This window comes from Channa argus, chromosome 18 (assembly GCF_033026475.1).
Source record: "Channa argus isolate prfri chromosome 18, Channa argus male v1.0, whole genome shotgun sequence".
Lineage (NCBI taxonomy): Eukaryota > Metazoa > Chordata > Actinopteri > Anabantiformes > Channidae > Channa > Channa argus.
In genome coordinates this window covers 20073624-20088418 of record NC_090214.1, presented here as the reverse complement: position 1 = coordinate 20088418, position 14795 = coordinate 20073624, and the positions used below count along the sequence as shown (strand labels likewise).

At 38.8% G+C, this 14795-nt stretch overlaps 1 protein-coding gene and 1 long non-coding RNA gene across 5 annotated transcripts in view; one reads left to right on the top strand and one right to left on the bottom strand.

The window, feature by feature from the left end:
• dcc (DCC netrin 1 receptor) overlaps nt 1-14795 on the top strand; it is a 255856-nt gene that overhangs the window by 165153 nt on the left and 75908 nt on the right. For all 4 annotated transcript variants that reach the window (XM_067484566.1, XM_067484565.1, XM_067484568.1 and 1 more), the window contains exon 13: nt 14351-14492. In XM_067484566.1, coding sequence (XP_067340667.1) covers nt 14351-14492 — 142 coding nt within the window. The remainder of the gene's footprint in view (nt 1-14350; nt 14493-14795) is intronic.
• LOC137103850 (uncharacterized) lies at nt 9-8292 on the bottom strand. The gene is made up of 3 exons (XR_010911610.1): nt 7097-8292; nt 6641-6732; nt 9-5872 (listed from the first exon to the last, which is right to left on the bottom strand). It is a non-coding gene; the product is annotated as an uncharacterized lncRNA (long non-coding RNA).

The window sequence follows — 14795 nt, the reverse complement described above, 5'->3', positions numbered from 1 at the left end:
TTTGCCCGTGTGCTCTCTCTGCAATGCATCAAAATCACCTGTCAACTGTGGTTCATTCGTTGTGATACTGTATGGTAAAAGAGACAGATACCCTGAGCTTTGTATACAGAGAGAAGTTGTATACATAAACCATTTAACATTTCAGATTTTTCAACTTCCTCCAGCCTGGGAGTGACTGATGAGTGACACACATTTAGCCTGTGACACTACTATCAGTCAACAGTTGCTTGCTCTTTGGTGACGTGTCCTCATTTCAATGATGGATGTGCTGTGATTTCCAAAAAAAGAAATATGCATACAGTTTATACTCTATGGGATGCTAAAGATGCTAAGCAGATATAATGCCAGAGGTGATACGTTTTCAGATTTGAGGGCCATTGTTTGTAGTTTGGTCTCTGATTTCACACACAATTCACAGAGGATGTTAGGCTACATAAAAATTTATATAGCACCAATTCACATCAAAGTCATCTTAAGGCACTGTACAGAATAAAGTCAAGACTACAAGTCCAACAAATCCCCCCCCTAGCAAGCCCTAGGCGACGGTGGGGAGGAAAAACTCCCTTTAACAGAAGAAACCTCCAGCAGAACCAGGCTCAGGGTGGGCGACCCTCTGCCTTGACCGGTTGGGGTGAGTGGAAAGTGAAGAGAGAAAAGAAAAAGAGCAAAAAAAGCAACAACAAAACATTGGGCAGGTTGGTAGGACCAGTAGCTGCACACTGGAAAACACACAGCCTCAAAGCCGGGGACACCTGCAGAAAGGGACAGAGAGAGGAAGACAGAGAAGGAGAAAGACAACTACGGGAGAACACACACAGAGTTAATGACATACAGTGGTGACAATTGCGGGGTGAGAGGAGAGGAGAGATGGTCAAGAGGAGGAAAGGAGCTCAGTGCATTGGGGGGTGGGTCCCCCAGCAGTCTAAGTCTATGGCAGCTTAACTATAACTAACTATATGCTTTATCAAAGAGGAAGGTTTTAAGCCTAGACTTAAAAGTAGAGAGGGTGTCTGCTTCCCGAATTTGAACTGGGAGCTGGTTCCACAGGAGAGAAGCTTGATAGCTAAAGGCTCTACCTCCCATTCTATCATTGGAAATTCTGGGAACCACAAGTGGGCCTGCATTCTGAGAGCGAAGTGGTCTACTGGGATGATATGGTGCTATGAGGTCTTCTATATATGATGGAGCCTGACCATTCAGAGCTTTATATGTAAGAAGCAGGGTTTTAAATTCTATTCTAGATTTAATGGGAAGCCAATGTAGAGAAGCTAGTGAAGGTGAAATATGATCTCTCTTGCTAGTTCCAGTCAGAACTCTTGCTGCAGCATTTTGGATTAATTGCAGGCTCTTTAGGGAGTTACTGGGGCATCCTGAAAGTAGGGAATTACAGTAGTCCAACCTAGAGGTAACAAATGCATCAACCGGTTTTTCAGCATCACTTTGAGACAGGATGCTCCTAATTTTGGCAATGTTCCATAGGTGGAAGAAGGCTGTTCTAAAGATTTGTTTTATATGTGAGGTAAAGGACAAATCCTGGTCAAAAATAACTCCAAGGTTCCTTGCAGTAATACTGGAGGCCAGACTTATGCCATCTAGAGTAACAATATGGTTGGACATCATATTTCTGAGATTTTTGGGCCCAAATATTATGAATTCAGTTTTGTCTGAGTTTAGAAGTAGGAAATTGTGGGACATCCTGGCCTTTATGTCTTGTAGGCTTGAAGCTTGATTAACTGATTTTTTTCCATTTGGTTCCATAGATAAATATAAATGTGTTTCATCAGCATAGCAATGGAAATTTATGAAGTGTATTGTAATAATGACATGCAAATATAAAGTAAAAAGTATTAATCCTTTAATCCCAATTTCATGTTCTAGTCTCTTTAATAAAATGTTGTGGCAATAGTATCAAATGCAGCACTAAGATCTAACAGAACAAGTATAGAGATGAGTCCATTATCTGAGGCCATGAGAAGATTGTTGGTGACTTTTACCAGTGCTGTTTCTGTACTATGATGAAATCTAAATCCTGACTGAAAGTCTTCATACAATATATTCCTATAAAGGTGATCACATAATTACTACTAAAAACTACTTTCAAGGATTTTAGAAATAAAGGGGAGATTAGATATTGGTCTGTAATTGGCTAAAACACCTGGGTCAAGACAGGGTTTTTTAAGTAGTGGTTTAATTACAGCTACCTTATAGGCCTGTGGTACATAGCCTGTTTCTAAAGGTAGATTGATGATATCTAATATGAATGTATCTATTAAGGGTAAAGCTTCCTTGAGCAGCTTAGTTGGAATAGGGTCTAGCAGACAGGTTGTTGGTTTAGATGAGGTAATAATTGAAGTTAGCTCAGAGAGATCTATGGGTAAAAAGCAGTTTAACAGGGAGTGGGGCCTTATCGATGATTCTAGCACTGCTGTACATGAAGATCTATCTGTAATTTTTGGGGGGAGAATCTGGTGAATTCTTTCTCTAATAGCTACAATTTTATACATAAAAAAAGTCATGAAGTCATTGCTGCTCAGAGTTAAGGGAAAACTAGGCTCAACAGAACTATGGCTCTTAGTCAACCTGGCTACAGTGCTGAACAGAAACGGGGGGTTGTTCTTGTTTTCTTCTATTAATGATGAATAATATGCTGTTGTGGCATCACAGAGCTTTTTTGTACATTTTTAAACTATTTTTCCAGGCTGAATGAGATTCTTCTAAATTTCTTGCCACTTCCTTTCTAACTTTCGTGTTGCCTGTTTTAAGTTGCGTGTTTGCGAACTATATCATGCAGATCACATAAGACTCATCAGATCACAAGATATTTTTCTATATATGCTCTTTTTTTTAAACCCAATCGTGATACTGACCTATTGCCAATTAACCTAATATTTTCTTTCATTACACAACTTTTCCAGTCTTTTGTTGCCATTTTACTGTAAACATCTTGCTGGAATCACATTTAAAACAAGCTAATGTTTTTCTTAGTTTGTTTGATATGGTATAATTGTACTATTTACAATCAAATATAAGCTTCAAATAATTTGAACGTGATTCCATTGTCCTTTTTTATATTTTTCACAACACCCCAACTTTTCTGGAAATGGTTTTTGTATTAGGTACCCGACAGCTCAAAAAGAAAAAGAAAAACACATACACACAAAATGACACGGTGCCCAGTTGTAGTAAACTAGCCAAGAGCTGAGTTGGAGGTAACATCCAATATTAAATGTCGAGAAGCAGCAGTTTTAATGAGCAGGCAGGACTTTCCAAGCTGGTAGAAAGACGCAAAAATATACAGAAGCCAAAATATTACTATGCAGCAGTATAATGATATCTGTTAGTGGAAATTGCCTTCAGATATCAAGAATAAGTGCAGATGATGCTGAATTTACTTCTTATACAAATTACAAATGTAGCAAGCAATCGGGTTACTGTAGTCCATTGTAATTGTGTGTTCACTGCAATATGGTCATGTAAGGCCATATTTAAATGTCCACAGCAATGCTGCTACTAGCAGCAATCTGGCCACTTATAAAAACTCAGAGCTCCCTGTATTAATTTTGCTCCACCATTTTTCTTTTAATAATCCAGAGGATATGGGGTTTGGAAATTGGCTTAATGTAAGAAGTTGCTAACTGTAGTGCAAATAATCTCACTGTCTTAACTTGGAATCTTTGTGGAATCCTAAAGGGCACAGAACCATAGAAATCCAGTTAACGTTTGCGGATATTTAAATATTGAATGAAGGTATTGGTGAAATGATACGCCGTATATCTCAGGCTGCTGCACCCGCAGTTTATGTAAATCTGCAGCTGACTGCTACAATTATTCAGTTCAATAGCAGCTGTGAGGGATTTTAAAACACACTTTTTTTTTTCCTGGTCCTGGTTTTCTACAGAGTGAAGTTGTGTCTCTTTATGAGGTGTAAAGATCAGACAGTTACTTTTTTAACCGATTATGTTGTTAAATTTGTAAAGATAGCGAATGAGTGAGTATTTAGTGTCTAGATAATATTAAATCTAATATGGTTCATCTGATGTTTGTGTCGTAAGGATTTTTAACCCTGGTCAGAAATCATTAGCAGACATGTTGATGACAGATGTTTCCAGAGGCCATTAAGAGGAGGTTCAAGCTGTCTGTGGAGAGCTGACCTTATTCTGTTTCTGTCCATTTATTCTCATGCATGTGATTGATATTCCTCTGCAGATTGGTTTGCAGGTCAGGGCTGATCGATCAGTAATATTCGAGCAACTTGACAGTTTAAAGCCTCATGAGACACGTTTGAAACCAGGAATGTTTTTCAAAGTACACAATTGTGAACGCACATCACATGCTGACCTACATGGATAAGAATGTATATATTCATTGAAAAAATATTTTCTATCACAAAAAGTGTGTGTGTGTGTGTGTGTGTGTGTGTGTGTACTTTTTTTAATTTAAAGCTCATTCAACTTCTAAATTTTCCACAATGTGCACAGCATTTCAGACATTATGAAACTTCTTGATTGGTCAGAAAGGCGAAACATTTAGACAAAAAAAACGCGTTGGTGCCAGTGATCAGTTAGAGGATTCGATAGCACCCTCATCCGGATAATTATGGAACATAGTGAAAAAAGTGTTAAAAAAGGTTCATTGCTACTTTATATGTTTAGATCCCGTTTAAAAAAAAACATTCCAACATACAGACCATTGTTGTTGAGCTGACCTTCATTTGTAAGTTGAAACAACTACTTAGGCACTTGAATAACTCAACATACTAAGGCAAGACTTCACACGCAATTGTGTTAAAAGGACAACGTTCACTGTTGGCCTCGATGTAAATGTTAGGGCAGCCATTTTACTTATATTTTGTTATTTCAATTAGCATATTTTTAGTTTAAACAACTTATATGTTACTATGTAAGTTGAAAGCTGAAAACATTTTCTGTATCTTTATTGTCCAAGTCTGTCAGGAGACAGTAAAGATACAGAGAATGTGAGGAGACTCAAAGTTTTATTATTCTACTACTACTTGTGTCCATTAGTGGTACATCTTACTTCTCAGCTAGTAGTAAGTTAAGAGTGAAAAAACAGGACTATAACATGTGACAAACAGCATTCATGTCATGATATTCATATGTCAAGTTATTAATTGAAACTGTGGTAGTGGTGGTAATTAAACATAAAACATGCAGGAAAGAGTCAGAACTGAACACATTTAAGGAAATGTTTTCTTGATGGAAAATCCCAAATAAACAGCACGTGACCTCTGAACTGTGCTGAGCAGCATCCTGCTCACTGATTAATTGCTACACATAGACACATAGACACAGTGTGTGTGGGTGTGTGGGTCCATCCTCAGTTAGTTTCTTGGGAGCCTGCTGCTCGAGGAGAAAATGTGAATCTTTCTGCTCTTGTCAAGTTTGTGCTGTCAAACCAACTTTTCAGACAAATTTGACATTTCCCCAACTTTCCTCCAGTCAGTGGAGCGTTACTGTCAAGAATGTGTGTGTGAGTGTGTTGTTGAATGCTTGATTGAACATATGGCCAGAGTTTACAGAATATCAGGCTTTGGCTTTTTTTTTTTTTTTTTTTTTAAACCCAGAATTCTACAGAGTCTCCATCCAGGGTCACCTAAGTCTCAGAGTCAGGACCCGAAGTGAGAAGTGAATGTCCAGCTTTAGGACCGTTTTACTTTGAAGAGATCGAACATCTCTGTGAGTCACTGCAGGATCCAGATCTGTTAGTCGAAAAACCTCGAGACTCTTTTAAACATTAATTAAAATAACCAGCAGTGAAGGGTCCAGCTGAGCTCAGTGTGAGGTGTTCATTGGACTTCAGAGGACATGAAATGAGGTTTAACACAGTCCATTATGAAAACTCCCAGAGTCTCCTAGTGAGGGAATATGAAAGCCATAATTGATTCATGCTCTTTACACTCATTTCACATACTACTTTCATTTTACTCTTAAGCACCTAGATTTCCCCTTCCGTATCCTGGCATAATCCACTTATTTTAGCAGGCAATGAAGACACTAGTGGTTCTGAAAAGATTTCTTAAGTTTTTTGAAACACAAGGGAGTTTTTCCTCTCCACTGTTGCCTATGGCTTGCTCCAGGGGGAATTGTTGGGTTCTCTTTATATATCTTTATAATCTTGACTTTATTCTGTAGAGTGCCCTGAGATCACTTTGTTGTGAATTGGCGTTATATAAATAAAGTTGAATTGAATTGAATTGAATTGAACTTTGCCCAGGTCTCCCTTGATTTCAAGTCAAGATAGATAAATGCATGAGTACACAACTGTTCTTTGATTTGGTTCACTCTCTGAGTAGTCAGTTAACATGAAGACATCCAAACAAGGAATCCAGTGTGTTCATAGCCTCCCCAACAAACCTTGGTGAATCCAGATAAGGTTTAAATTCCCCATACAGCCCTCTCACAAGTAAAAACATTTAAAGTTTGCTAAACTTATTCTGTGCCAGATTACAAACTTGTGAGATATTTCAAGAATATAACATGGAGAGCTGATAAATCATCAAGCAAACTAGAAATAAGGGTGATACGCACAGAATTAATGAGCCACAGAAATCCCATAACAAGCAGAAAGCATGATTGTAATAGTATGTGGTTATTTTGTCACATTATCTTGTAATTTGCACCTGATTTAATCCAGGTAACCAGTGGGTTGTAATCCCGCTGTGCATCGTGTGCCCTGCTGCCTTTTAATAGAGAGCCGTGTCTTGTAAAGCAGCTGTGGACGAAAAATATTGTCAACTAGTTTGCTTAAATCTTGTTTAGCTGTTTAAGTGCCTGTTAGACCTTTGAATTTACAACCATAAAACAACTGCCTAGGAAGATGCCACCAATCAATGTACAGTAGGGCCAACAATTTGGTTTGACCCTAAACAGGGTGAGCAAATATACGTCCAGTTATGAATGAAACTTCCTGGTGTTCTGGTGATGTACAGTGATCCTTTTTGTTCTGCCTAAAACGTGATCATATTTTTACACAAATCTTAAAAAGAAATAAAGACAATCCAAGTAAACAAATGAGATAAAAATTTACTTAATTCTTTATATATTAGGAAAATGATGATACAATCTTAAATATTGACCTTTTGCAATGTAGGATTATCAGTGTATTTGAGGATGAAATCGGGTGTTTGGGTCCATCAATGAGATGCCAGTCAGGTGTTAGTCTACAGCAGGAGGTCCTGCAGTATAAAGAGTATATTATAATTTTTTTATTTCATTTTTTTATTTTTGACATGGTAATATAACACAATTTCATGCAGATGCCACAGTGTCTGCAGTTAAGCTGCACAGTTATTTCAGGAAAATTTCTGATCCATAAAGAATCACTGGATGTGACCTTTGTTAAAGAAAGAAATTTAACTTTTAAGTTTTAGCCAGTTTGAACCTTTAGTATTTACTTATTTCACCCAGTCACATGTGTATTCATATTTGGTCACTACGTCATTTTTGTTCACTAATTCCGTCAGTTGCACATTTGAATAATTTTTTTATTTTCTTTAGTCATTTAGTCAGTCACTGTCTTTTGTTCACTCAGCCATGCAGTCACTTACTTCAGATTTGCACTCTCTCATTCATTTATTCTATTGTGAATTCACCCTGAAAGTGAAACTTGAGCAGCACATACACACTAGTGAAGTGTCACATCATCAAGTGCCTCCATTCAGTTCCTCGGTCATTAGAACACAAAGAGACAGCTGACGGACTGCACAAATTTACTGAGCCAGGAATAGTTTTCCTATAAGCTCGACAGGAAAAAAAAAAGGCTTTGGCCTCACGTAGTCACAGACCCTGATGATCTTAGTGAACAGAGCTAAATATTAGCATTACATTCTTTCACTCAGCTGTTTTTCACAGAGTCGTCGTGGTAACAGGATGATTAGTCTCACAAACCAAAACAAAGTGTCATTGGCTGAGCGGTGGGGTCCACCCTGGACAGGTCTCCAGTCGATCTCAGGGCAAAACACAGAAAGACAACTAGTCACACTCACATTCACCCGTACAGGCAATTTAGAGTCACCAAGTAATGCATGTCTGTGGACTGTCGGAGGAAACCCACACGAGCACGGGGAGAACACACAATCTCCACACAGAAAAGCTGCAGCCAGCTGTTGGATTCCAACTGGGGACTGTCTAGCTCAGAGGCGGCAGCGTGAACCACTCCCCCAATGTGATGGCCTGCTTTGTGATTTGACCGTAATGAAACATTTGATCCTGTTTTGGTTCTCTCTTCACAAAAACATTAAGTAAATACATTTCACAATAATAGAACTATCAGTGCAGGACGAGCTGGAACGTCCACTGTGTAAATTGAGGCTTTATATCTCCTCAACTCTATCTCTTGAAATTGCTTACTAATCATTAAAATTTATTTTGTTTACACAGAGAAACAACTGCTCCAATACAACACCATGTGTTTTCTTTTCATATATTGCTCTAAAACCCAACAGCTGTTTATTTTATTAACACACAGACAGACAGACACACACACACACACATACACACACAAACTGCATGGTGCAGCATGGTGTTGCATGTTGTATTGCAGAGCAAATAGAGACAGTCTGCCTTCTGTGTGATTGCTCCTTTTACCCAGAGGACATTAACACACACACCCACACACACACACACACACACACGGTCGATGTGATTGCAGCTCTCACCCAGAGGACGTGAACAAACAATCACAGATTGAATTCAGGGAATGTTTACTCACCTGGCTCTGTGTGTGTGTGTGTGTGTGTGTGTGTGTGTGTGTGTGTGTGTGTGTGTCTGTGCATGTGTCTGTGCATGTGCATATGCGTGCATGTGTGTGTGTGTGGAGGTCACAGGGTGGATGAGGTGGTCTGTATGCAGCTCTCCCACCGAAGCTCCGCATACAGAAAGAGAGGAGAAAGCCACTGAATTAATTCAAGTTTCAGTTTAAAGTTTTGCTTTTCTTTAAAGCTCATTCATCCTTCGATCGGACAAACTGCTCAGAAGTACAAAGAGTCACAGTACAGCTGGAAGTACAATAATACTGGCTGTACTTATAAACCAAATGCACCAGTAATATGGTTTGTCCTGCATTAGCAACACTGGAGTTTCAAAATAAAACGTCCTGCGTGCCAAGCAGAAGAAGAAACGAGAGCTTTTTGTGAAGAATATTTAAATAAAAAAACTACATCTACAACCATTTCAAATATTTTACAGGAACCACCTGCCACCTCTCTCATATGAGCATAATTACAAACTTTATTGTTATTTTTTTAAGCAGGTATTTGTATGCATAGACCTGTTGTGATTGAGTATTTTATGTTAATTACTCTTGTGTCTAATGGAGCAGATATAATTCCATTTTATCTAATGTTTCAACCCACACTAACTGTGAAATTGATTTTTGTCCCAGTTGTATGTTTAGTGAATCATAATTTCTAAACTACTAGAAAAGATAGTTGTTTAAATTTCTCCTGTCTTGCTTTCAATTTGATTTTCCAGTAACAATTTCCAATTTTAAGTTAGTGCACTAAAGGTAAAGCATCGGATTTGGTCCTTCTCCTAAAACACCTACACTCTATGCTGTCCGTGAACGCCTCACAAGGTCATCCAGTGAACAATGGTAGAGAGGCAGCATGAGCGAGAGCTGGCGGCTTTGAGTGCAGCAAGGCACATGGAATGAACAAAGCCTTTGGCGCTCGCATTCTCCTTCAGCTGCAAAACGATGCGTTCAGTTCACTGGAAACATTAGTGCATTCAGTAAATGGTGCTCTTTTTGTGGGCTCATGCACTTTTGCCAGTTCTATTGCCAGCATCATATGCTGGCTTCTTCTCTTGCCGCTGGGAGAAAATGCACTAAAAAAATAGGAAAAGGTGAGAAGTTTTTAAATAATAATATCAGTACTGCAAGTAATAGCAGTAGCAACAGAAGCAGCCTGTGAAACCTCACATCCAACTACGTCCTGTCAAAGTGGATGAGTAGTTAGCGAAGCACATGGTGACACCCAGTCGGAGACAGAGCGAGAGCATGGAGGACATTGGCAGATGCGCACACTTGTAGTCAGTCTCTCAGCTTTCCTCTCTCGCTATCCTTTTTCCTTTCCCCCTCCTCCATCTCGGTAATCAGTTCTGCTGTAATCAATTAGTAGGATGAGGAGCAGCAGAGAGAACAGGTGCAGTTAAATGTTAATGAATTCCTCTGTGGCCGCCGTCACAGTAACACTGGCTGAATATCTAAACTGCTCATTGGCCTGATGACTTACCCCACAGCTGATAGAGCGATGCACACACCATCATTTACACTGTGTGTGTGTATTAATATGACACCAACAACAGATGTGTGAATGGCTGGGATAAAGTGTGGACATGTGTAAGTGGATGCCTGCTTATCAGAATGTCGTGTATAAAATGACGATCCACTTCAGTTCATGCTGCTACGGAAACTTACACAATGACGAAGTTTCTGCAATTTCCTAAAACAACTGGCTATTGTGGCTTTTAAAGAATGTTAGGGAAACAATTCATGTAACAAGGACTATTTCCAGCAGCGGACTAATACACATTTGGTGCTCATATAGGAATAGGAATATTTCAGGAATCAGAACATCTGTAAAGTTGCCAAAATAAACAGAAGATCCACACACTGCGCTTCAGGCTTCCAGCAAGTTTAATAATCAAGCAACATTTCGATCTAACATAGATGATTTGTTTGACAATTCCTGAAGATCTGTTAGATCAAAACATTGCTTGATTATTAAACTTGCAGGAGCCTGATGTGAAATTCTAATGTGAGTGGTCTGACAACATTCATCAGAACTAGTGACTTCATAAATTATTAAGACTGGACTATTCTCATGAAGACGAGAGCAAGGAGAGCCTCACTTAAAAGCAGCAATAATCTTTTTGGTAAAAATGAAGCATCCAGCATTCTGTATTTTAGAACCTAAGGCATTTGTTGCTCTAATTTGAAACCTACCATATCACTCTATGCAAGTGTGTTTGCTAGCTGTCTTCTCGTGTTTGGCAAGTCTCTTGGTTTGTCACTTTCCCACCACCTGTCAGTCAATGGATTAGTGTTAAACCATTGGCAGGAATGTATATCACACCCACATGCATGTAGTTTCTGTGCAAGACAGTACCAAAACTGGCCAACACTCTTTAGATTTTTGTTCTAAATGGCCAAAACTTTCATAGGGCTCCTACCAGAGAACTGGCTACTGTGTTCTGAGATGGTTTTCTTTACCTATTCAATACGAAATGCCCACTGAGCCTCTGTAGCTTTAGAGTATATAATAGTAACAGTCTACAAGTTTTCTACTGTAGACGTGTATTTAAAAATATACTCTTTTTTTGTACTTTAATTCCAAAAGTAAAAGTCATATAATTTTGTAAAAATCTCAAACTAAAGGACAACAATTACATCTTACAGCTCATGAAATTCAAAAGTCCAGTATCTCAAAATATTAAAATCTGTCGTAAAATTAATCCAGAATTAATTTTAAATTACAAAACTATCCAGCTTCTGAAAAGTATGTACATTTATTCACTGAACACTTGGACTCGTTTAGCATGAATTGCTGCATCGATGCAGAGTGGCATGGAGGCTTTCTCTCTGTGGTACTGCTGAGGCATTATTGAAGACCAGGTGACAGTAGATGACATGGCCCAGAATTATCATCGACTGTGGCAACTTCACACTGGACCACTGAGCAATGGCCCACTTCTATTTTTGCACAGCCCAGTTAAGATACTTCTGATGTTTCCCCTGGTTCACGAGTGGTCGACACTAGCAATTCGACAGTTGATGCACTAAATCCAACCTCACTCCAGTCCTTGTGAAGCTCGCCCACGTTTTTGAAATAGCTTTGCTTGACAATTTTCCCAAGGCTGTGGTCATTCCTGTTGCTTGTGCAACATTTCCTACCAAACTGTTTCTTTTCAATCAACTTTCCATCAATATGCTTCAGTAGAGCACTGCGCAAACAGCCAGCCGTCATCGTTGGTGAAGTGTGTGGATGATCATTTTTTGAACAGCTGTCTTTTCCATTATTGTGTGTTTTGAAATAGACAGAGAAATACACTCTTTATACTTTAGCAATAGTAATTTACTTAAAGTTAAAAATTCATATATAGACCTTAATAATAAACATGTACAGCAGTAGTAGTAGTAATGGTCAAAATTCTGAGTTAAGATTTCCTCAGTTTCAGTCCATATTCAATTTGTTGTTCTCTGATACCAGGGACGGGAGCTGATGGTGTTAGTAGTGGTAGTTGTGTAGTAGTGATGTTGGAGATTGTCTTGGTTGTGGAAGTTGTAATGTTTTTCTTATAATGATATCATAAATATATCCATAGTGAACTTTATTTCTGAAAAGTTATCATACCCACCTAAGATTAAGCAGAGATTAGGAAACTGAGAGGAACTTCTTTGATTTCACGTGTAAATCATGAGAATATTAGCTATGTCCTAAATTGTAACTACCTAGCTAAACTACCTAATGCATTTCCATAATGTCCTTCAAGATTTTCTACCAAAATTACAAAATTTTATTCCTCCTAATGTTACTTCTTAAAACACATATCCATACCTACAACAGACAGGCATGTTATAGAACATCAAGTTTGAGTCATTAGTTCAATCGATTCTGTTGCCCAACAACACAACAAGATGATGTTTGTAGTAGTGATGTAGTTATTTGTATCTAAAGATTAATGCCCTCAAATTTTTTGGAAGGCATCCAGGCATTTCTACACTAAGTAATCATGTGTAGTGGTGACCAATGATTTGAACTGTGAAATTGGTGTAGAACTGCCCCTTGCTAACTAAAGTGCTTTTGTAACTTAAATGTCACCACAAACAGGATGCTGGGCATGATCCCTGCTGTGACAAGTCCTGCATTTTGGGCCCTGCCATCGAATTCAAACACCAGCTGGCAAATGTTCAACTGGTGTTAATAAATAAACATACACACACACACACACACACACACATTGGGTCACACAGAGTATACCGGCTGATGGCAGCTGCCTCACAGAGCAGAGCACACTGGGGGATGAGCAAACATCTGCTGTGTGTATGTGTGAGCGTGTGTGTCAGAGGTGGGCTGTTAACATGCAAATATAGTAATTAAAATGCATGCAACACACACCCAAACATGTAGACAAACACATGCAAACACTGAAATATATGCAATATATAGCCAGTGGACAGACAAACACACAGTGAAATTCAAAGTGCTTCACAATTCAATAAAAACAGAAACACACAGACACGAGCTCAGCATCACACTTGTCTGAGCTAAAACAGAAGCACAGCAGAAGCCAGATGGGCTTTCCTGCTGATTACTGATCAGATTCCCAGCTCCATTTTAAACTTTACGGTAATGAAAACGCAAACACAGTGAAATATAGTGGCTTGTCAATTATATCAAATCGTGGTGACACAAGTGATAATACGGCTGAAGCTATCATCAATAAATCCATAAATGTTCTCCTGCGATGTAAAACTAAGATCAACTGCTTTTGACTCGACCCTTCAGGGGTCACCACGGCGGAACGTGTTCTGCATGTTGATTCGGACGCCCTTCCTGCCGCAACCCTCCCATTTTATCTGAGCTTTGGACTCGCACCAGGATGGCCCTTGGTGGACCCATGGCTTTCGGCTTCCCAGCGCAATGCTCTACCACCAGGCCACCAGGCCCCTTAAACTGGGTAGTTAAATGACTCTGACTGTGTCTTTGGCCGAGATATACAATAATATAAATATAATATAAAAATAATACTTGCTCCATACTGCATACAGTATTGTACAGTATTTGAATTCACAGTGGGAAAACCTTCTAAGCTTAATTTGTCTTTTGTCATTTGGTTATTTAATATGTCAAATACTATGTCGAATCATAATATTGGCGCCATTTAACGTGTCGATAATGTGTTTGCCAAATTTTATGTTGATGGGCAAGTGATGACAAAGCAATATGAAATTATCACAAAAAGGCAAAATAACTGACACAAAACAACTGCGGAGACACACAAAAGTGAAGAGACACAAAACAACTACAAAGACACACACACAAGAACCTCAAAGAGCCCAAATCAACCGCAAAAGCAGAAAGAAACCACAGAGAGACACATAACAACAACACACAGACTCAAAATAAATACACACACAGAAAGTACAAAGATACACAACAACTGCACAGAGACACAAAACAGCTACAAAGTACAAAGAGACTGAGTTTAGTCTGAGGACCTGTCCCTTCCTTGTGACCAGTGGCCAGTTGCCTTATACCTACCATCATCTGTGAGACATTTTGCAGGACGTTTAATTTACTTGTTGTTTTCTTTATCTTGTCTTTCAGAGCATCAAAGTGTCATGGCAGCCACCTCCACACAGCACTCAGCACGGCATCATCACAGCCTACAAGATCAAATACAGGAAGACTGGTCGGCGTGGAGACCAAGAGGCCATTGAACCCAACAATTTGTGGTACCTGTTCACAGGTGTGGCTCTGCAACTTGATTTCTTCTTATTTCTTCTTTATTTAGTTTAGGAGATTCAGCTCAGTTTTCAAGTTTCAAATCTTTTGGCGTTCTAGTGAGTATTTCATAGTTTTTGGAAAACAGTGGAGCTTCATGGTTTTGGATGGGATTATGTAACTATAAGAACATATACTGAATTTTACCAGACTACTGTATCCTTAAACATTTGAATTCATTCTTTGTTTTTACAGCCATTCAGACTGTTTGGAATAAAATAAGGACTTAGATTTAACCAGTCTATAGTTTCAATATAAGGGGATAGAA